At 37.4% G+C, this 23,160-nt stretch overlaps 1 protein-coding gene across 4 annotated transcripts in view; it reads left to right on the forward strand.

Moving 5' to 3' along the window:
- Nucleotides 1-23,160, forward strand: part of DLG5 (discs large MAGUK scaffold protein 5) — a 96,286-nt gene that overhangs the window by 53,604 nt on the left and 19,522 nt on the right. For all 4 annotated transcript variants that reach the window (XM_064430340.1, XM_064430341.1, XM_064430342.1 and 1 more), the window contains exons 6-17: nucleotides 2,921-3,180; nucleotides 4,168-4,480; nucleotides 8,281-8,511; nucleotides 9,536-9,720; nucleotides 10,348-10,473; nucleotides 11,130-11,262; nucleotides 14,071-14,198; nucleotides 14,892-15,067; nucleotides 15,573-15,676; nucleotides 16,408-16,500; nucleotides 17,355-18,374; nucleotides 21,412-21,550. In XM_064430340.1, the coding sequence (XP_064286410.1) occupies nucleotides 2,921-3,180; nucleotides 4,168-4,480; nucleotides 8,281-8,511; nucleotides 9,536-9,720; nucleotides 10,348-10,473; nucleotides 11,130-11,262; nucleotides 14,071-14,198; nucleotides 14,892-15,067; nucleotides 15,573-15,676; nucleotides 16,408-16,500; nucleotides 17,355-18,374; nucleotides 21,412-21,550 (2,908 nt within the window). The remainder of the gene's footprint in view (nucleotides 1-2,920; nucleotides 3,181-4,167; nucleotides 4,481-8,280; nucleotides 8,512-9,535; nucleotides 9,721-10,347; nucleotides 10,474-11,129; nucleotides 11,263-14,070; nucleotides 14,199-14,891; nucleotides 15,068-15,572; nucleotides 15,677-16,407; nucleotides 16,501-17,354; nucleotides 18,375-21,411; nucleotides 21,551-23,160) is intronic.

The following is a 23,160-nucleotide window of genomic DNA, read 5'->3' on the forward strand; positions in this document are numbered from 1 at the left end:
AAAGTCATCACAAATCTCACTTAAAGTTGTAAAGTGATTAAAAAGATGACTGTGTTCCTAAGGTATTTTTATGGGACAGGGTTTACTTTAAACTTGCATGCAATATTTATTGTATTTTTTGGGAAGAATCACAAAAGGTTGATTCATGTTTTTGAACTTGAAACAAAAAGAGACAATTTTCAGGACTGGAAGAGTTGGTCATTTCAGAACGGGCTGTCTCCAGGTCAGCGTTGTTCACATATTCTGAAAATTTAAAAAAGAGTAATGCTAAGGAGCAACTGGTTGTATCAGGTTCACTGTTCAGCTACGGAAAAAGTCTGTTCATTTAGTTAGAATTGTTACAGTAGCATGTGGAATGGTTAAACAGAGTGTCTGGGTTCACTGTATGTAGGCTGATTCACAGGGCAAACTTGCAAGTCAAACATTAGGCTTCAGAAGCAAAATCTATGCAAGCCAAAATAATTATTTGCTAGGGCAGGAGGGGCAAAGGTCAAAGCAAGCTGAATGGTACTTTAGGAGGTGCTTGAAGATTGGTTCTTCCTTGTTATCCATTTTTCTAACACTGTCTTGTGAGTTCTGGTGTGAAACTGTTTAGTGGCTCGGTTCAGAAGATAGCAGAAATGATTTCCTGTGTCAGCCTGGGCAAATAGCTAAATTGGTCTGTGCCTCAGTTTCCCAGTCTGCAAGGTAGGGATGCAAAACCTCTGAGAGAAGGCTATTCTATTTTGCCATTCTGTCCTGAAGCTTGGAATTATCTGGAAGCACAGAAGGAGGCTGATGTATCATTGTCAGGATTGATTTAAAGAAATCCAGTCTTATGTCAACATCATGATTAAACCTTTAAAGAAAATGATGTATGTGACTCTTAGTGGGAAAATCGTCTAACTCCATTTCTCAGCTTGTCAGAGTGATTCATGGTGTCTTGAAGGGGTGCCAAAAGTCTTATCTTGTCCCTGTAATTTCACATATGAATTAGTCTAACTTTCTGTTGATCCCTCTGACGTGTTGTTTCGTTCTCAGGCCATAACAAAATACATCTTGGTGGCCTCAGGGAGCAAAAGCTTTTGATCAAATTACTCTTTGTGTGGGATTGTCATGGATTTGCTGTGTAGCAGCTGACCGGCTTAAGTTTCTGCTTCTCACATATGGAGTTTCATGTTGCCATGGCTGTGTTCCTTGGGCCAGCTGGGACTATTTACTTTCTTTCATTGGGATTTTGAATGGGAGATGTTTATTGCACTGGTGCATCCATTTTCCTTTGGCAGGTCTGTGTTAGCAAGTTTGTCCTGAATCCCATCAAATTTCTTGTGTATTAATTCTTCTTTAATTATTTAGTGTGTTTTCAACATAAATGCTTTCCATATATGCTCTAGATAGTGAGAAGTGGTTTGTTTGAGTTCTTAAATAATTTGTTCTCCAAGTTGTTCTTAAACTCATTCGGAAAGTAGTTTTCAGGAAAATGGCTTTCTTGAGTGGGTTAAAATCTATGTATTTGCATTTTACATATGCCTACAGTTTACCACGTGTTCAGTTTATCTGAAATGGTTCATTGAAGCATGCTGGCTAATCATGTGTCCAGCTCTGTGCATGTTGTGCTGCTGAATCCATTGAGGATTTGGATGTGTGTGGAAATAGCCTAAGTACAGTCTTGTTCCAGGGCCACTTTTATATAAAGGAGACCAGTGCCAGGCTGCAGAACTTTTGTCTCTGTTGTGTTATCTTGCCTGTGTAGCAAAGTGGTTTATTAATAGTGACAGTTGTTAGCCTTTACCTCTGGGCAGTGAAGAGTGGGCAGCCTCTTGCTCTCCCCTTCCCTTCTGCTCTGCAGGCATCCAGGTTCCTCCATGTTCAGGAACTGGTCCTTACTCGAATGTAAGACACAAAAGATCAGGAGCCAATTTGTGCAGGATAGCTGCTGCATGTTGGGTTTCAAATTTTTACAGCGCTCGTATTTTCTTCTGTCTTCCTTCTAGTTCTTTAATACTTTTTTTAAATTTTCAGATAGTTAGGGACATACCTCTGCAGGCTAATGTTAGTATTATATAATTCCTGGCACCTCTGTATATAGAGCATTCCTGTTTCTTCCCACTGCTCCATCAAGGCCAGATTTCAATATAAAAGACAAAACCAGAAAAAAGGAATATGGAACAAAAATAAAAAAAGCTTAGTGCTTTATTTCAGGCATGTGTTTTGCCTTTTGAGAATGAGCAAGGACTAGATTTGCTGACTCTCATTAGGAGTTTGTTATGTTGTTGCTGGTCGTGTATCATCAGTGTTGCAATTTACAGCAAGATTCCTATGTTGATGTAAATTAATCAGGTCAAGATTTATTCATGTTTAAATGGATTTTTCTCTTCCTGTTCATCTTTTATGTATGCTGTTTGAAACACAAACCTCTGTGGGAAGTTCTCAGATGAAATATTGTATGAATATTAATATAATATGCCCGAATGTATAACACATTTTGGGTAGATTTTATTTTTATTATGCTTTTAATTATTTAATTCATTCAGAGGGTACAGGCAACCTACCATGAATGCCACCTCGTGGGCATCTCCTAAATTACCACTATCATTTTGGTGATCAAGTGATTACCACTTGTTAAAAGTACAAGTACTTCAAAAACAACATGGGTTTAATAGGTGTTCATAAGAATTGCCATAAGAGAGAGATTTTCATACACTTGTACTTGTGATAAAGCAGACTTTTAACTCAACAGAAAGCAGATGTGACAATCCTTAGTGTAACAGTGGCACTTTAAGGAAAGACTGAACTTCTTTTGTCATTAAAAAGAATGATTACTAAAATCAGTCTATATATTTTAGTTCTAATTTTGTTTCTTATGTTTGTATCTTAAATCAAATTTCTTGAACTGATTAACAGTAAAGGTTATTGATAGAGTTTCTGGCATTTTTTTCAGGTTATGAAGCAAAATGGATCATCAGAGATACTAAATAAACTTTATGACACAGCCATGGACAAGCTGGAGGGAGTGAAGAAGGACTACGATGCGCTGCGGAAAAGGTACAACGAGAAGATCGCGAGCCACAACACAGATCTGAGCCGCCTGGAGCAGGCTGAGGAGGAGAACAGGCGTCTGCAGAAACAGATTGACATGCTCATGAAGCAAAGGGACACAGCAATTCATTTCCAGCAGCAATATTCATCCTCTCTGAGGAGGTATAACTGAGTTTTCATGCCTTTGACTTATCAATGCTAATGTAGTTCCATTGTGTTTGAATCACAAATACCTTTCTAATCTTTTTTCTGAAATGTTCCTCTAGTGTATGTAATCTTCTGTGATGACTAAGCATGTGTATTTATGTAAAATTTTCTGGAAGGTTCTAGAATGTGTGATGGGGATGCTAAATAGGAGAAATGGTGCATTTTCTTCAGAGAAGGGTTTCCCATTTGTGGTTTTGGAATTATATGAGGAATTTTAACCATTGTTTACCTTGTGTGAGAATGGGATACTCTACTTTTCAACATATGTTTATTTTTAGTTGTAGATACAGGAGTCAAATATAACCAGAATTTTGTTAAACCTCAGACTTTTTTCCAAACAAATTCTTCAACTCATGGCAAGCCTGTAGATATATCTCCTTACTTAAATAATAAAAGCAAATCAGTAAGGGAATATAATTTCTAAAGGTGTTTTGCAGATGAAGATCATCTCAAGCCTAAGTTAACTTTTCATGGTATTAGAGTTGCAGACTGTGGAGGACTGTGAGACAGGGCTTTGGGGAGGCAGCAGAGTTCTCTGGCTGCAGGTGTTTGGGAGTCTTGCTTCACTGAGAAGGTGCTGCTATGAACAGCATGTGTGTTAAAATGGAAGGACACAGACACTCCTAGAACACTTAGCCCCTCTCTGCTCCTTGATACCAAGCCTAGTCAACCGTATGGGGTAGGAAGGACCAGCACACATGAGGACTGCAGAGATCGTCCATGGGTGTGTTAAGAATGTTTTCATTGACTGTTAGGGGTCATGCAGAACTCCCACAGACCAAAGTCAAAAATGGTTTCAAAGCAGTGGTTATTTTTCAGCAGAGAGAATACATTTTCTAACAAGTCCTCTGTGGTTATGTTTTACCCGTGGATACATAAGCCAAATCCTTAATGTATGAAATGAATAACAAGTGTCTTAGTAGTGTTTCCGCTTGTTTTCAGGTTTGAATCAGTACAGCAGGAACTAAGCAACGCCACAGCACAGAACAAAGAGTTGCAGAGGGAGATGGAGCGATTACAGTCAGAGGTGACAAGGTTCAAAACAATGCAGCTGAAAGCAACCAAGGATGCAGAAAAATACAAGGAAGAAAGGGATTCAGTTTTCAATGAGTACCGCCTCATAATGAGTGAGAGAGATCAAGTAATCAAAGAGGTGGATAAGCTTCAAACAGAACTGGAGCTTGCCGAGTCCAAGTTGAAGAACACTTCTTCTGAGAAGCGAGTGGCCAGTGAAGAGATGGAAGCTTTAAGACAGGTACTAAGCTATTGTTTTAGTGGGGAAGGGAAATGAGTGTATGTTGTTGATGCTGGAATCAGGAATGTAGAATTGATTAAGGGAAAATAGGAATCTGCTCCAAAGAGGTAATTGTGTTCTGAAGTTTTCCTATGCCAGTCGTTTTTAACCGTCAATTTCCATGTTTGAACAGAGTACCTACCAGTTGAAATTTGCTATACACTTAATTGACTTGCATATTATAAATCCTTTCGTTTGCTGTATTAGTCTTTCATATCTTCTTAAGTAATGCTTTCTATAATAGCATAGCTCTAAATATTCATTATTTTAAACTTTTAACCTCTACAGGAACCACTGGATACTATCTGCTGTGACTTAAGACGGTACATGATCAAGTCATCTCAAATACTTATGCAAAGCCTGTGCTGACATGCACGTTCTTACTCGTTTGCCCTTCTATTGCCTATAAGTTCAAGGGGCTATTTTGAGGATTTTTTTCTTTAGAATTTAGGCATGCCTGAAACTGTGTAAAAAACCAGAACTTTCCAATATGTTCTTGAAATGCTTATATGACAGCCTTGTCAGAATGAACCTGTTATGATTTGCAGAACACAGTTTGCTGCTCAGTTTCATTTCTGCTGACATGCATTCACTTTACTATTTGGTTCATAAATAATTCAGCTTGAAATAGATACAAGCAAATATATTCCATTGCCTATAAATCTTATTTTACTCTTTTCACAGCATTACATCTGAACAAAACATTCTTACAAAAAATTAAAGGTGGAGCTTTCTTTTAAATAAATAACACGATCTTTTGAGGAACATAAGTGAACTGTGACATGTGGCATCAGAGCTTCTAAGTATGACTAAATTCTGGTTTTAATAAGTCATATTTTCCAGCCCTGCATATTTGTCAGCTCAGTAATTCAGCTATACAGTGAGTGAGGTTTCATACCTCCTCTACTTTCATCAAAGCATTTAAGCCAATCAAAATACCTATTGATTTCAGTGGGATCAGGGTAGGTTAGGAATACTCATGGAAATAGCCACAATTAGTCATTCTGTTCCAATTTGTTATATCTGTCATTGTGGCACTATGAGTAATTTGCCAAAGTGCCTTAAGGGGTAGGGAATTAAAATTTTAAATGCATGGATATTGACTTACAGAGGTGTTTGAACAAGAATCAGCAGGAGCCTAGATCTGGGAAGTGTGGTACTGGCAAGGCAGAGACATGTGCTTTTCTTCAGTCCCAGAACTGGCTCTTCAGAAATCAGAAATGACTGCTGCTGTAATATTCTGCAAGGTGTAAAATAGCCATACTTCAGTTGTCTTTTTGTTCCCATTTTTCTTTCCTGTAGCTGTGACTCTTTTAAAGAAGTATGTTCTTGTGTCACATAGCACTGGATTGCTGCAGCTGTGTTCAGTGCATAAGGGATTTTGTAGATCTGTTAAGGAAAATGTTGGAAATATTTAAAAAATGTATCAAATGCATTGATTAACTTGAAATAGTGTCCTGGAATATGTCCCCTGTAAGTGGGATTGCCCTCTCAGTGCAAAGTTGTTCTGGTGCTCTCTGAAAAGACATCTTAGTGGTTTTCATTTTTCTTGAGATACATGGCACCTCTAAGTGCTCTATAGTGCTGCGCTCATTGATTGTTTAAAACAGCTCAGAACTCATTTAGGTAATTGTAAATGTAGTTTTTTCTCTGAAGCTTATGTTTTGTAGTGCACCATTGGTGTCCTAGAGAAATTGTAAAGCAACTGGAATGGAGAAGAGTTTGATTTTTTTTTTTTAAAGCATTATATCTGAAGAGCTACTGCTGAGGTCACACAGTTAATTTCCAAGTTAGACATGTAAGCTTTCTTTAGTCACACATGTCCAAACTTATTGGTTTAATAGACATATAAAATGTACTAATTTAGTATTTATAAATGATAGAAGAAATCTCATTATTTTTGCACTAATGGACAATTTTGGATTAGCGTCTTAGGAACTCACCCAATCAAAGTCAGGGATTGGATGTTAGAGATTTCTCCCTCTCCTTTCTCCAATGCTTTTCTTTCTGTTTGACATAATCTTTTACTCTGGCAAATACTTAGAATGTTATGTTTCATTTCAGTGATAGTCAGTTTTCCCCTCAGTTTAAGAGATCCATTATGTTTTGTCCTTATGTTACATTCAGATGTGAGAACTTCCTTAAAACATAAAAATAATTCATAAATTCAGAATCATCCAACTCAAGCTGCTCTACTGTTATCAAACAGAATCTGTTTTAGTCAGTGCCAAATGGTGCATTCCCCTGTGCTGTGTAGTTGTAATTTTGTGCAAATGTCCTAGGAAAAAGACAGAGGTGAAATTTTATCACTGACCACCAGAGGCAATGGCTGCTCCTATTCAGAGGGTTTATATTGAGCATGCTGAATTAAACTTCATGGTCATATGTATTTTTTTCCAAACACTTTAAAGGACAGTAAATTCCTCTTTAGTGATGGTCTTGCTGAGAGTTTTCCCTCTGCCTTGGTGACTTTCGTCTCAGCTGCTTGTGTGAAAAGACTTAATATTATTCTTTAAGTTTTATACACACATTTGAATGCACATTTTATACAATCTGTATAGTTAAACTGTGCAAAATGCTGATTTCAGTACTAAAACTAGCCTGCAACAACAGACAGTTCAGGGATTTTTCTCTCTTCAGAGTTACTGAGCAAGGGAAGTCTTACTGGTGTTGAATGCACTTGGGTGTTAATGGTAATTGAGATTTCACCTACAGAGTGTGTCATTAATCAGTGCTCATCTCCTACTCTACAGCAGAAATGGCACTCTTAATGTCATTGTTAAACAGTCTGATTAGCCTTACTTTGATGCACGTCTCAAAAACAATTCTGTTAGTACAGCAAAATGCAATTTTCAACTGGGATTCAAATATTCAGTTTTATTCTTTGCAAACTGTAGAAGTAAATAAAATGAAAATCAGTTTATGACGTGATGTCTTTCTGTCCTTAAGCACTTCAGCTGTTTCTTTATTTTGCTTTCGAGATGCCAACTGTCTCTGGTGAGCTTTTAGCAGTCAAAACATCAGTAGCTTCCAGCTAGGATTTCTTTTAGCCATTGACTGACTGCTTCTAGAGACCTGAGCCATCTGAAAATGCCGTGGCATGAAATTGGATTGTTTCAATGACCCATTCTTCTAATGGGGAGTCTAATTTAAATAATTTTAGAAGGGCAGATATTATTTTAGAGCACTTCTCCATTTGCCTTATCTTTTTTATTACAATGCTGTTGAATTCCATGCTTAAGATGTACTGTCATTCCGCTTTATCGAATCTTGCGGTTTTATCTTCAACCTTCTGTAGCATATTGCTATCTTAATGTTCCTTTAAAGCTCATGGAGAAGCTGTAAGATGCTTATGTAGCTAAGTTGTCTAAATTATTTCAGTCCTGTAAAACTGAAGCAGTTGTTGAAAAATATTTGTCATATATGCTTACTATTTGACATATTTAACAACATCTTTTTTTAAACACCAAGTCTGTTTGGTTAATCACTTTTCATTTAGGTTCCTGAAAGTTATCAGTGCTCCTAGAATCTTGCTTACTTTTGGCAGAGCCCTGTGCTCATGTGATGGTGTGATATTTTTAATACCACATTTAATATTCTTTGCTAGTACTTACTTGTATGTAATGTGATCTGCCCCCATTTTTCAGAACACTAGTGGTAAACTCTCTAGGCTTTTAAGGTGTCATGATATGTATTCAGTTGGAAAGATGAACTATTTCCTTCTGAACTTAACCTTCTACAAACAATGGATCTTGTTTTAGGAGCTAAACTCTGCTCTAGTGGAAAGAGATCGAGCAATTTGTGAGAGGAATGAGTTACTGGAAAAATACTGTCATGAAGTGAAGGACAAAGCTGAGGCCCAGAAGGAACTTGATCAAGCTTGCAAGGATATAGAGACAGTGAAGGAAGAAAGAGATGTTGCCAGGAAAGAGAGAACAGAAGCGATCATCCAGAGAGACCATCTGCTAAGGGAATATTATCAAGCCCGTCAGGTATTGCAAGTCTTTACTAATGCCTTTTTCTTTTTTATCTTAATTAGGTCAGTAACTTGCAAGACAAAGGTCTGGGCACATTGGGAGTCTTCCCTCTTCTCCTGAAGTCACTCTAAAACACAAACACGTGCATGTGTGTTCTTCAAGACATACTGACAGAAATTCTTGTTCGGAAGTAATGTGGTTGTGCTTCGTATTAAGATTCTGATTGTAAATATAAATAGAAAAAGTTTACATTTTAACCGAGTTGGAAGTCAATAAGTCTAGATTCATTAGTTTGTTTTACATTCTTGAAATTAACCACGCACAGTTGTTTGCAAGCCCACAGCTTCTGGTGGGCTGTACTGTTTGTAGTTGGCTTGTGTTATTGTGCTGCAAGCTTGGAGTTCTCTTTGTGTATTTGTCTCACTGTTGTCACCATCTCTCTTCAATGTAGGGAGTTTTGGAGGGGCAAGTTAACTTAAGAATCAAGTAATTCTTATCTAAAACAAGAAACATTAAATAAAAACTTTATTTCAATTCCATTGCTCTTCAGTTTCATTGCTTTGGAATTAAGGGACCTGTATGAGTCCCAAGTCTTGGGATTGCTGTCTCAGGGTAAATAATAGATGTTAATGCAGGAAATATGTGCTGTTCATCTGTACTATATATATACTATATGCAGTTGCATATGCTGGTATCTTGATTTCTAAGTGTACTTGAAGGTTTTTCCTGTCTGCTAAGCAGATCAAGATTGTAGCACAGAATGTCATCTCTGAAATATGACACATTCACTGATGTTATTTTCAAGTGAGATTCTTATTCACATAGTTGTACAAATTTGTGTGCTACTGGATGAAATGCATTACAGCAGGCTTTATCTTTCCTCCCAACCCTCCCAAAGTTGCTGCTGAAATAAATGAATATTTTTCGTGAAATCGTAAGAATTGAATACATCAGGCAACATACAAATAACAAAAGCTGTTTGTGCATATTTACCTAAAAATTGTGCCTAAAATACTTATCTGTGTTTCTTAATTCCTAGATACAAGATTCTGCTACTCTAGACATAGAAAGAGCAAACAAAGAAATTGAAATGCTTCGGAAGCAATATGAGGCAATGTCACAAGAACTAAAGGAAGCTGTCCAGGAAGCAGAAGTAGCCAAGTGTAGGAGGGATTGGGCCTTTCAAGAGCGGGATAAGATTGTTGCAGAAAGGGAAAGCATACGGTAAACAACTGCTAGATGATACCTGAGTGATCTCTGTAACACCTGGTGCACACTTGGTTCAGTTCTAGGGTGGCTGGATTTTGCCAGCACTTCCTCTGCATTAGCTATCACATGGTGATTTTTTTAAAAAATGTTGAGGCCACCTTACAAGATCTTTGTCGTTTTCTGTGCTATCATAACCAAAATGTCTCTAGTAAATACCCTTAAGTCTAACAGCATTGCTGTGTAGGAACAGCCAATTGTGCAATATATTAGGCATGCTATACTAATAATCCTGCTGTAGCTCTAGTCCTGCACATAATTCTTTGCCTGTGGGGACATGCACAAAAAGTATCCAATGTGTCTGCTACTAAATATATCTAAGGAACTAAGAAAAATACTTATTTAAGTTTTTTTTTTCTGCTAGTTTAAAGACGATAAGTAGAAATAAGGTTCTGAAAGGGACGAAGGGATGAAAAACTAAGACCTAGCATATGTAATTTTTTTCTTCCTTAGCCTTTTTTATTTTGCAGATAGAAACGTTATGAAACTTCTCTTTGAAATTTTACGCTAACTATGCAATGTGGTAAAACCAGTTTACTTTAATGGGGTTTTAAGTAACTAGACTGAAACCTTTTTCTTTTGAAGAACTTTGTGTGACAACTTAAGGAGGGAGAGAGACCGAGCTGTGAGTGACTTGGCTGAAGCTCTTCGCAACCTGGATGACATGAGAAAGCAGAAAAATGATGCTGTTCGTGAGCTGAAGGAACTGAAGTATGTTAGAGAAATGACCAAACTGCATTACAGTTTGTGATGAAAACTTTGTTTTGTTAGCTGTGTTCTTAAGAGAGCCATGTGTTGTTGCAGCTGTAGGCAGCAGGCATTCATGTTATTGTGTGTAGAAGCATTGCCTAAATTTTTAGTTATCATGGAAATTATTATACTGGACAGTATCTGTTTGATCTTATTAATGAGACTCATAGTGTGAGCTTTGTGCTGTGGAGATAAACTTCAGCAATATTTGGATCCTTTCACGGAAATCATATTAACTGCAGCTTAGTTCCTCTCAACTGTTTACTCACTGGTTTATATGAGAGGTTTTGCCATTGGTATTTCTCATGCCCTACATACTGATGAAGCTCTTTTGAGGGTAAATGCATTTTGGAAGATGTGAGAAACCTAGTTGTGCACTTACTTGTGTAAAAATATTGCAAAAAATGTAAGACTATGTTAAGACAGTATATAGAAATGGAAAGATAATTTGGTAGCAAACCAAGCATATTGGAAAGACAGAAGCCAGAGGAAATTTTTGACAGCTTGCATTTTGTATTTAGCAAACCAATACAATATCCATGACAATCTAACATTATTTTTCAGTTGATTTAAAAGGGGGTTGTCTGTGTCTATGAGTAATAATTTTCTTTGCCCAGGGAAAAGATGGAAAATCAATTGGAAAAAGAGGCCAGATTTCGTCAACTGATGGCCCATAGTTCCCATGATTCAGCCATAGATACAGATTCTCTGGAATGGGAAACAGAAGTGGTAGAATTTGAAAAAGACAGAGTAAGTAAAATGATACACTGCATTGTCTTGTGTATTGGATAGCTCTGAAGCCAGTTATAGTCTTTAAATACTAGTTAAGATTAAAAATATGATTTTGGTCTTTTTAGTTCTTTGTTTGACAAAAAAACCATGTAGGTGCACATGGAGGCAGCAAGTGCAGTTACAGCTACATTAAAGTAATTGATAAAACCAAGCTGTTATATACAAGCTTTATAATTTTCTTCATATGCAGTATAAATAAAAACAGTTCCTACATGTAATGTTGCAGGGTACCCAGGTCCGTATGGTATAATGTTCTTAAGTTTGTGATTCATTGCAGACATGGCAGTGCTAAGGCAGCCAAAACTTGAAATATGAAGGAAACCGTTATATTAGAGGCCAGTCTTTTGCTGGGAATAACCCTTAAAATCTATGCGTAAAATAGTTCATGTTTTACACTAAGCTGTTTCTCCCACTTTTGCTCAGATCTGCTGGTTAGAAATTTTAAAGTATTAAAAGTACTTACTCATGGTGAGGGTGCATTTTAGGGTAATATTACTGATCTTTTTGAAAATCTGGGATCAAAGGAGATGTTAATCTCTTCCTTGTCTGTAGATGAAATTAAATCTCTTTTCTATTTTGGCCTACGTATTAAGTAAGGTTCTTAAGTTTAGCAATCCAGATAACCTCTGCTTCTTATTCTCCTAGTAGTATTTTTCTCCATATAATTTCCCATTTTTTCATTGTAGTCTAAAATTTTTGATTTGCTGCAATGTATGTAATTTCTGAATGCTCTTCTATGTGAAATGTTTGGTTGGTACATCCCATTGTTATTAGTAACTTTTTTGAACACATAAAATACACAGGTAGTCTTCCAGATTGTGATTAATTTACAGTAACTTCTGTATATACCAGAATTTCTTGGTCGTTCCTGAATGACAAGCTTTAGTGATTAAATTCTGTCAAATTAAATTCCTTTTATTTTCAGTATTCAGGGGTCATCTTTTTTATGCTCTTCCAATCTGTCTGAGTTCTGACAGTCCATCCCTGCAAATCATTAATAAGTTCCTTTTTTGACACAAAAATAGATTTTAGTGTTATTATATTTTGAAATTCATATTGAAAAGATAAGGTGAACTCAGTACCAATGTTGATCCATCAGAATCGCCATATGTGAATTCTTCCCTTTGACCAAGCTGTTTCAGCACTTCTGATCAGCTCCATCAGTTTTGTTCCTTGCCATCTCCTCTGTTTTAACTCATAACTAATAATTTTGCTTTTCTGTTGTCTAGTGAATTAATTAGTAAGTCTAGCAAAAGATGTGCTTGTGCTAAACAACTTTGCAGCATGATGAATTTTCTATTCATGTGTAGTTATTCAGTTTTTCTTTACTTCAAAGAATGCTCTACATATTTGCTTCACTGAGATCAAATATGTGCACTTTGTCATTTGAATATGTTTCCCTTTTTTAAACATAGGTATTTCACTTGCAGCTCTCAAATTATAGTAATAATACTGTGCAACCTTGTTCAAATACAGAGAAAAATCTTTGCTGACCTACCAGCATTTGAATTCCAGGGTCAAGATTATAGAGTTTAATACATTTCAGTCGTTTTATTTTTGCTTAAACTTCACCTCTGTGATTAAACTTGTGTTATACATAATCACTCAGCTCAAAACGAAGAGAAATAATACTCACTTGTCAACTCTGATGCTGTGTAATGATAGTCTGATCTCTACGTGATCCTTATTTTGTGGCAGCCTCATGCTCTTCCCTATTAAATTTTTGTCTTACATAGGACATGTGGAAGAATCATAAGGATTTTAATTTTCTTTTTCAGTTTTAGCTCAAGTTATTTTCTGGTAAATCTTGACCTTTTTGCATGCTTTATCTTCAGCTTTTATCAGGCACCGTTTGTACTCCCTGAAGACATTATGCTCTTCTGATTTTGAAGGGTTAACTTGAACTGTACTTACCCATCTACTTTAGACTCTATTTTTTTCGTGTTAGATTTTAAACTTAAAGTACCATCACCCTTCATTTTGCTGAGAGGGTTGATCCAATAGACAGCTTCAAGTAGAGTTCTCTAATTTTTACAAGTGTATTATTTAACAGTGAAAATAGCAATAATAATTCAGTTTGTGGTCAGTTGATACCAGTTTACTCTTTTTTGGATCAGTTTTTTTCTTTCAGTGGCCTTATTATTTATCAAAGCAAGCACTACATTAAAATTTCCCTGTTTTGTTCAATGACCGATCTCTTAAAGATGTTTGTAATTTTTCACATCAAGAATGATGTAGTTTGGGTCAGGCTTGGTAGAATATCACCTCTAAATCTGTATTTAGAAATGGTCCCCCATAATGTCTGAGCTGTCTTCCCTGTTTACTTCTGGTCTCTAGTCATACCACAGCAGAGGTCTGCCTGAGTTCACCACTAACACACAATGCTGGTTCCTTACCTTGGTGGTTGTTTTTTCCCCTGTTCTTGGCAAACATGTCCTTATTTCTTACTACACAACCGATATTGTACCTTACAACAGGTTATATGAGTCTGAATGGGCTTTTTCACATGCTTAGCTGCTTTTCTGTTCCTCTTTGGTGAAGTTCCCCATTTGTATTGTTTAAGCCTTAGTCTGAGAGAGAAGGATCATTCTAATGCCAGAAGACTAGTGGAAATGGGAGTTTATATATTTACATACAAAAAAAAAACTTTACCTGATGCAAGAACACTGTAAATAGAAGTATGTGGTGCAAACATGCAGTAATGCCTCTTGGTAACAGACTGTGTTTGCCAGTGCAGTGGAATCACTTGTTATTAATATTCTCTAGGATGATATGGACTTGAAAGCACTTGGTTTTGATGTGGCAGAAGGTGTGAATGAGCCGTACCTCCCTGGAGACTGCGGGATCTTCGTTACCAAAGTAGACAAAGGAAGTATTGCTGATGGTCGGTTAAGGTAGGCTCTGACTTCAGAAGATACCTGTTGGTTTTTGATCATAATAAACTAAATCTGTGCATATTGGAAATTGTCACCGTTATTTTCATTTTTTGAAGTTCTGTTTTCTTTATCATTTTCCATGTGTATGTTATTCATGTTGGCTGGGAAATCACACTGAGAAGACTGATGCCTAAAAGCATTACAGAAATTAAACACTGTTTGACTCAGCACTCAAAACCCAAAAGAATTTGAAATGTTCTTTTGTTGCACTGTGCCCTGTTTACTCCATTATTATACTCTCCTCAAACCTGTATCTATTCATTTAAATTTTGGGAAAGACATGAGGGTAAGTTATTGAGGGAGGGCAAGAGAAAAGGAGAGTAGAGCAAGGGATCATATGGAACCCTCTGCAATTCTTGGTGTTGATAGAAGGTTTTTAGTAATTCCTCTCAGTACAAAGCATTGCTTTTAAACAAGAAGTAGTAATTATTGATTTCAGGATGTACTTTTCCTGGTGAAGTTCAGACTAGCAGTCCTGGTTTTCATTTAGCTGCTATTTAATGCTTTTTCAGGAATGGATAACTCCAGATAATGAAGGATGATTTTATTGAGATCAGCTCTGTTGCATGCCTTTTCATGGAACGTTATTCATGTGGTGTGTCCAGCAAAGTGTGCTTATAACTGACCTACCTAATTCTGTGTATCTACCAGAGTGAATGATTGGCTACTGAAGATAAATGATGTGGATCTTACCAATAAGGATAAAAAGCAAGTTATAAAAGCTGTTCTGAATGGAGGAGGTGTTATTAATATGGTGGTTCGAAGGAGGAAGTCTTTAGGTGGGCGAGTGATAACACCTCTTCACATCAATGTTTCTGGACATAAAGGTAATGACTAACAAGGACAGATGTAAATGGCAAATGTCTGTTCAACCAAATAAGGCTTGGCATAATGGTACATGTTTTCTGAGCCTTTGCTTAAATCACATTTACATGTTAATGGCGTCCTAGAGGGGAGTTTTCATACTTTTTTAAGCAAACCAAGAATGCTGTTATTGATAATAGCTTCATCTTGTAACTACAGGTTTTCTTTTTGTCCTTGGTGCGTTTTAGTTGATTGTTTTTTTAAATACTTGTCTCTAGTTGGCTGCCTGTTTAGAATGTTCGTGGGAGTGTAAACAAGTCTGTTAAACCCAGTTACCCCGTATTTGTGTATTTTTGGGATATTGAAAGTCCTTGTTTTCCCTGTCTTGTTATTTCTTTGAAAGGGCTTTCAGAAACTGAGATTCAGCTAGATTGGTAGTCATATTTCTTTTTTGTGCAGGCAGGTCAGACATGCCATTTAAGCAATATATTTGAATTGCTGAATCAATTTCTTCTTTATCTATTTCAGATAGTGGGGTCAGTCTGGAAAATGGAGTATTTGTTGCTGCTGTTGTGCCCGGAAGCCCCGCTGCCAAAGAGGGTTCCCTTACTGTGGGAGATAGAATAATTGCTGTAAGTCCTAAAACTACATTTGTCTTTCTGAATTTTTATTTATTTTGAAGTGTTACTATTGATGCTACTTTTTAAGATGCCAAACATTCCAATTTTTACTTTTGCAACCTTAAGTCCTTTTTGTAAATTCACTGGATATTTATTCTAAAAGCTTTTGTATGCTGAGCGATGAATATGATGTGCAGCTTATTTCCTGAGTTCATATGAGAGTTTTTGTCAGAAGCATTAGCTTATTCTTCACACTTGGCTTTTATATATATATGTATATATATATATATGTATGTAGTGATACCTGTCATTCTTACACTGACTAGGAAAGATCAGTTTCAAAAAGGCATCCCTTCATTGGATGAGGTGTTCCTTGTCTTGTAAATGTTGGTACCACAGCTGTCATCTGTTCTGGGGAGGGATTCTGTCCCTGCTGCCTTTGCAGCCTTACAGGAGGGGTGTGGTTTGTGCACTTGTCAAGGGGGAGGTGGTTGCTGTTGGTACAACTGCACAGAGGGTGTTGTGAACTGGTGGTGTCCCCCTGTGTCCTTGCAGCAGTAGCAGATTGGACTTAGGAGTTGTCCATTCTCCACTCTTGAAAATTCACAAACATCAACCAGACTTTAGTCACATATACATGTGCAGCCCAGTGTTTTCCCTGTCTCAGAGATCATCTACCTTAAATCCTCCTTACCTATTACCTTTGATTTACAGATGTGTGTTGTGGTTTCTTTTGTCTGCAGATCAATGGCATTGCACTAGATAATAAGTCACTTACTGAATGCGAAGCTCTACTACGAAACTGTAGGGATTCCCTTACTCTGTCACTCATGAAGGTGAGTAGCAGAAGCTAAATTTGCAGAATTCTCTTAATTTTTGCAGAATTACTGTAGTTGTTCAAGGAAGAGTATATGCAAGAAAATGGGTATATCAAAATGGGAAGGAGACAACCATCTGGATGCATTTCTCTGGTGGTACGCTTCCTCGACAGTTTTTTCCAAAGTAAGGCTCTTGTGCCATCTAGTAGGAAATGAGACTAACTTACTGTCTTCTTTCCCATTTGTTTGGTGGTTACAATGAGTGCTACCACAGTTGCTTGCTGCTTCTTGGGTTTTGCTTCAGAGCTGCAGCACTTTTGTACCTGAAAGATAAACTGCCTGCTGACTAAAGAAAGTTAGCTTTTAGTCAGGAGGGAGCTGTGCAGAAAACTGAACTCTTGCTATCATGAAGATTAAGGCTTTGATTTTCACGCTTATTTCTATAAAATAGTTATTCTGTTTTGCTTTTTGAGTTTAGAATCCCATTATTCTGGGCCTGTTACATGGATTTTGAGTCATAATTTCAGCACTAGGGAGCTTGAGGTTTTAAGAACGTAACAAGATTATGTTAGAGGGAAATGGGCAGTGAAAGTTATCTTATTGGCATCACTTATCAGAGGCCGAAGTAGAACAAAGGGCCCTTCACTTTTAATTGAGTACTTTTGCCACCATGTGGAGTTGCCCTTTTGGAATTGTTCTGAAAATGTTACAAAAGTTTTGGTAGCTTCATGTCATCTCATGTTCTGTGCTTTGAATTGTAAGGTATTACTAAGTGTATATACAGGTATAGATAAATCAAGAAGGCTAGGATATGAGTCATACTAAACAGAAATCAGCCACAATAATGTGATCACGTGTGGTTTTTGTTTTAGGTTTTTCCTCAGAGTTCATCTTGGAGTGGTCAAAATATATTTGAAAATTTGAAGGATCCAGAAAAAATATCAAACTGTAGAGTTCATGCATCAGAGATACAAGCACAAAATAAAAGAAACCTGAAACTCAACAGTTCAACCCAGACCGACATTTTCAATCCAGACATCATGGATGGCAAGAAGGAGCAGAGCGATCAGGGCAGCACTTCATTTTGCGATCACAAACCTTTCCCTAGTAACACATTACGAGTTGACTCTCGTAGGAACACAGTGCACAGTTGCCATAGTAATTCAGAGCACAGTCTCAGCTCCTTCAGCCCAGAGACATATGGGGACCAAGGCTATGGAGCTGTTGACTTGGACAGCAGGAGGCTGCCTTATGAACCAACAGGAACTGACTGTGTGATGGTTGAGACAGCGTTTGACAAAGGACATGGAACTAAGCATAGCGGTGGTACCTGGCCAAAAGTCATGGTTAATATTTCAGCAACAGAAACGGAAAAGTTCTCTGTGTATAAAAAGCCAAAACAAAGGAAATCTATCTTTGACCCTGATACTTTCAAAAGGCCACCAACTCCTCCCAAACTGGACTACCTTTCTCCTAATCAGGTGACAGGCCATTCACCTCAGCCATCAAAAGTTGAAGTGGCTTCCACTCCTCCAACTCCTCCTAAGAGAAGCGACTCCATCAAATTTAAACATAAACAGCAGGCAAGCTCTGCATCAGAGTCTACAGTAACAACGGGATCCCCACCCACCAGCCCAGCCACTGCCCAAGCTCCAGTTTCCTTGGCACTTAAACAGGACTCTGCTACTCTCAAGGGGCGCAGCAGGAATGCTGGGCATTATTATCGGGAGGAGGGAATTGACTGCACTCACCTGTCTTCAAGGAAATCCTGTGAAGATGACATTGGTTTTCAAAGAGTTGAAGAGCCAGAGATCAAAAGACCGCGGCCAAAATCGGCTCCTGCTCTGAGGCATAAAATGACCCCTGTGCCCATTCCTAATCCTGCACTTCAGGTAGAACCTTGGTATATAGCTCAAAACTAGAGACCTTGAAGGATATTAACAGTGTGGTTTTGGGTGCCTAGTTATGGACCAGAGCAGGAGCAGCGTAGCCCATCCTCTGAATTCAGGTTCACTTGGCACTTAGCAGTATCACAAAATACAAAACCAGTATGTGGAGTTCCAGTATTTAACAGGCAGTGGTGGCCTCCGAACAGAAAGATGGTATTCTGCTTTCTGCCATACCTGAGGTTTTAATGCTGCTTGTTGGAACATCTGGGCTTTTGTATGTTTTTGACAACATGAAAATACATAAATAAAAAACACTAAGTATCAGCTTTAGAAGTGAAAAGTAAAAGTAGGGTTTCTGAAGTTTTACTAAGTCAGATTGGTTGTCCAGATCAGCGTACAATTCAATGGACAAAGGTGTGCCACCCATAGTGTTGGTTTTTTTAAAGTCTTTTGATGTGTCAAAATAATTTTGTACATCTTACCTGAAACTCAAAGGCCCATTGCACTATGAGGCCCATTGCACTATAAAGGTGAACTGTTTATTAGAATATGATGCATGTTCAAAATCAGCATATAATTTGTTAGAATAAACAACCCTGCCAAGAAAATGGTGGGCCATGTCTTGACAGAGTGGATGGAAGGAAAATGTTTTGTGCTCTGGAAAGGACCTGTTTATATGAGTGCATTATATAAAAGTGACGTATAATCAATAATGTTATTTCACGTCCACTGCCTCAGATTTGCTCAACTGGCAGATAGAGATTTTTTTAAAAAATTTTCCAACTGAAAACAGAAGTTTATAGAAGTGTTTTTGGGTTTTTTAATATAATTACATCATAATGACTTAGAATTTAATATTCTTTTCCCTTACTTGTTTATACCTGGGTAATTCCACCCTGTTCAAAGAGTTTTAGAAGCAATACAGATGGCAGAACTGAATTGGAAGCAGTGCAGGATTAGAGCCGTATCCTGCAAAGTACTGGATTCTCAATACAAGAGAATACCTGGCAGGTTTTTATGCCTTTTTTTTTTTTTTTTTTTTGGTTTGCTTCAATTTTGTTTTGTCTACTTCCATTCCTTATGCATTCCCAAACATTTTTAGGGAAAAATAGTTATGGAGAGCTTTAGGCCTCTGTGTAAGCACTGCTCAGCAAAAAATTAAAACATACCTCTATTACCGGCACAATCAAGAAAACCATTGTCCATAGTAGCTACTATGAAGAACATGAACTCTGTCCCAGCCAAAACCAGCACAACAAATGACTGAAAAGCATGAGTTTAATTTTGTAGCTGTAATCAGCAGATTTGTTCTGAAGAGCATTATGGCTAAGAGGAAGGCCACAGGAACTGCACTGCATGAAGTGAAGGAGGGGATATTGTCATATATTTTAGCATGTGTGTAAACAACCAAACAAGATGAAGATACTGAACACGTTTGAATATGGGGTGTTTGCTTTATATAGAATATCAAGTTGATCCATTAGCACTGAGAGTCCCATCTTCATTGTCGTGCATCGTCATGGGCATATGCAAATATTCCTACAATTATAAACGCCCTGGTTATAATTGTAGGAATATTTGTGTACTGAGTAGAGTTGCCAGTTGTGACAAGGACACATGTAGGTGGGGACTTATGCCCAGGAGATTTGTTAGCTGGAACAGAGTGGGTGGTTTTGGCACTCACTGTTGAAGAGACCAGAGGGAATTTGGGGACTTACTGTGGTTGCTTCGATGTGGTGCCCAAGCTGTGTTACAGGTGGCAAGTAGGTGTTGGTTTGAGGTAAAGAAGAAAATTATATAATAGAATTACAATGACTTTTTTTTAATTTTCTTTTTTTTAAGGTTACTTTGTTGTTGCTACTTTTTGTCTCTAGGATTAAATTAAAATTAGGTTCTATGATTCTTTTTTATTTTTCTTCTCTTTCCCCTGTCCACCCAGAAAATAGGCAAAGCTTTGTAGCTCTAAGTTGTTGGCCAGAGAGCACAAGTGGTACTGTGCCTCAAAATGTGGGCATTAGTCACTCTGAAAATTATTTTCTGGTGGAATTGCCCTTGTCTGTTGCAACTACATCAGGGTGTTTGTGGCAGTAGTGCCCAGTCTGCATGCATTCACTCCTGAAGTAGTACTTGTAATGGCAAAATATAGCGTAGTTTAAATTTGTAGCCATATTGGGTGTTGTCATTTTACTTAGATGTGTGTGTACACAGTTAATTTTGTGTACTTTGGTAAGTTGATAAATTTAGGCATGCTCTAATTCCTGAATAGTAGGTGGAACAATTACTAGTGCAGACATGAATATGATCAAGTACTGGTTCTAAGAATGCACCTCTGCCTTTTAGAGTCTTTGTGCTCTCAGTAATTCTTCATCTAATTAAAATACTGCTATCATAAAAAACTGTAAGCACATTTTCAATAATTATTTTTTCACTTCTTACACGCATCAGTCACATATTTTGTGTTGTAGATTTCAAATGTGTGAATGCAATGTGCTGAGCCCTGCACTTGCAGCTCTCCTGCATCACTGTCAATGTCTGAGCTATTCTTATATGTTCTCAATTCACCAGTGTCTACTTGTTATATATAAAACAGAAGTTGTGAGGTTCTAAAACCTGAATTGCTTGTTGAAGAGAGGTTACTCTACATGTGTCTGGAAATGCAGGCTTAGAGGAAAATGCTTTCTGGCTTTTTAGCCAGGTTTTCTATAGTAAACACTTGCGACAATAGCAGCTGAAATATCCTGTGAAAGTGTTTTTTTAAAGGAGAAATGTGACTGTATGCTGGGTGTTTCATTGATGTGAAAGGTATCAGTTAAATTGCAAATATTGGCCTAAGAAGATTACAAAGTAATAATAAATAGTAACAAAGTTTGATGGAGAAAAAATAGAAGGAAATTGAAAGGCAAATGTCTTAAGAAGTTCTGTGGTGGCACATTCTGTAACAGGTACTGGAAAGTTTGATGTTGCTTTTTGTTCCACAGTTTGTCTGTTTTACTCTTTTGAATCTCCAGCCTCCTGTAATTCAGTTTTTGTGTTCTTGTAGGTGCAGAAATATGCTCCAGCTAGTGAGGAGCACCTGTCTCCAGAGCTGCAGGAATGGGCACCATATTCCCCCAAACGTTCTGCTAGGCACAGCGATGGCTTTGTGCCTGCTGCCTTATACCCTGGCAGCATGCCAGCAGGTGAGTGACAGAACTCCAGACTGCTTTCTAGGAAAGCCCCAAGGCACTTGTCCACATTGGACAAGACTGGGCATTAGTCGTGTTAAGTAGGGAAGAAACACGACTCACAAAACCTGTTTCCATGGTCTGTTGTAGTCTGAACATGGTGTGCTCAGCTTTTGGACTGTAAAGAAGTGAAGCCTCATTAAGAATTGCTAAGGAAGCTGAGCAACTTGTGGCTGAAGGATTTGTGTTTCATCAGTTTCTGTGCAGAGGAGTTCTCAATACATTAGTGCAGAACAAGGTGTAGCCTGTCCTTTAGGAGGAAAAGTAAGATTTTCAGTATTTTTGAAGTAAATGAAGGTACCCCAGGCTTTAGCTGCTTTATTTCTGAAATTCTTCCGAGGAAAAAAATCTGATATTCAGGAAGTGAAACATTAAGTTCTACCGGTTGGAAGCTTTTGGGGTATCTGATGTTGAGTGCCCAAACTGGCTGTGATCTTAATCCAAGTGAAAGGTTAAATGTGAGTGTGTTTGAGATATTAAGATACTAGAGAGGAGATTCACAAGAAGTTCATTGTATATCAGTATAATCAGGTGGAGCAGAAAACAGCATTTTGTCTCAGTTGACAGAACAGTTTTTGATATTGAAGTTCATGTTAGCAGGTTTTGAATTGGCACTGACTAAATAGAGTGCTTAAGGACGTAACTAGGATATTGTATGCTAGTTAATTTGTGAGAGTTAATTTGTAAGAAACATTTGGTAAATAAGTCGTTAGATAGCTCAGTCTTTAGTGTCTGATTTTAGGTTTCAGTTTTCAGCAGCTGTATATTAAATTTTTAATCAGGTGATACTGATTTTTATGAGTTTATCCTCTCTTCTTGTGAAGCCCCCAAACTCCTGTAAGTTTTAGAACTTATGGAAGATTTTATTCTTACTGGAGAACATGAAGGTAATAATCTGTATCTGGAAGAGTGGACAGCTTCAAGCAATGGTGCCCCAATCAGCTGAAAAGACATGCTCAAGAGTAGCTCAGACCAAGAAGCTTCTGTTCTTGGATTTCTTTTACTCTCCTCTCACTTTCTCTCTTAATTGGAGTAGAAATAGTATTAAAAGTATTATTTCTAACCTTGTAGTTAATTTTTATCTTAGCATGATACTTTTGCACAATAACTAAGTCAAACCTACGTTACAGAATATTAGACTATATGAGTTTGTCTTGAAATTTTTGCTGCTGTGTTCTATACTACCAAGTCATTTAAGAGGAAATATTAAGTTTTACTTCAGTTTAGTACTGAAGGATGAATATACTTTAAAAAGCAGCTTGAGTAATGAATTTCAGATATAAATGTTAGAATTTGAAGTCACAATACAACTGGGACTCATTGAGGCAACAAAAGAGAGGAACCAGAATGATTATAGCTGCAGTCAGTTCAAGTGTCAAATAAAATCTTGCATGCTGGTTGGATGACTAAATTCGGGATTTCTGTTCCTGGTTAAAAAATTTCTGTACTTGAAAACAGTCTTTTATTTACTAGCACTTATTAAAATCATATGCTGTGATTGGCTTCATTTTTGGTAATATAATCCACTTTATTATGACTCATGACACAATTATAGAGATGATTTT

The sequence above is a fragment of the Passer domesticus genome, chromosome 8 (genome assembly GCF_036417665.1).
Source record: "Passer domesticus isolate bPasDom1 chromosome 8, bPasDom1.hap1, whole genome shotgun sequence".
Classification (NCBI taxonomy): Eukaryota; Metazoa; Chordata; class Aves; order Passeriformes; family Passeridae; genus Passer; species Passer domesticus.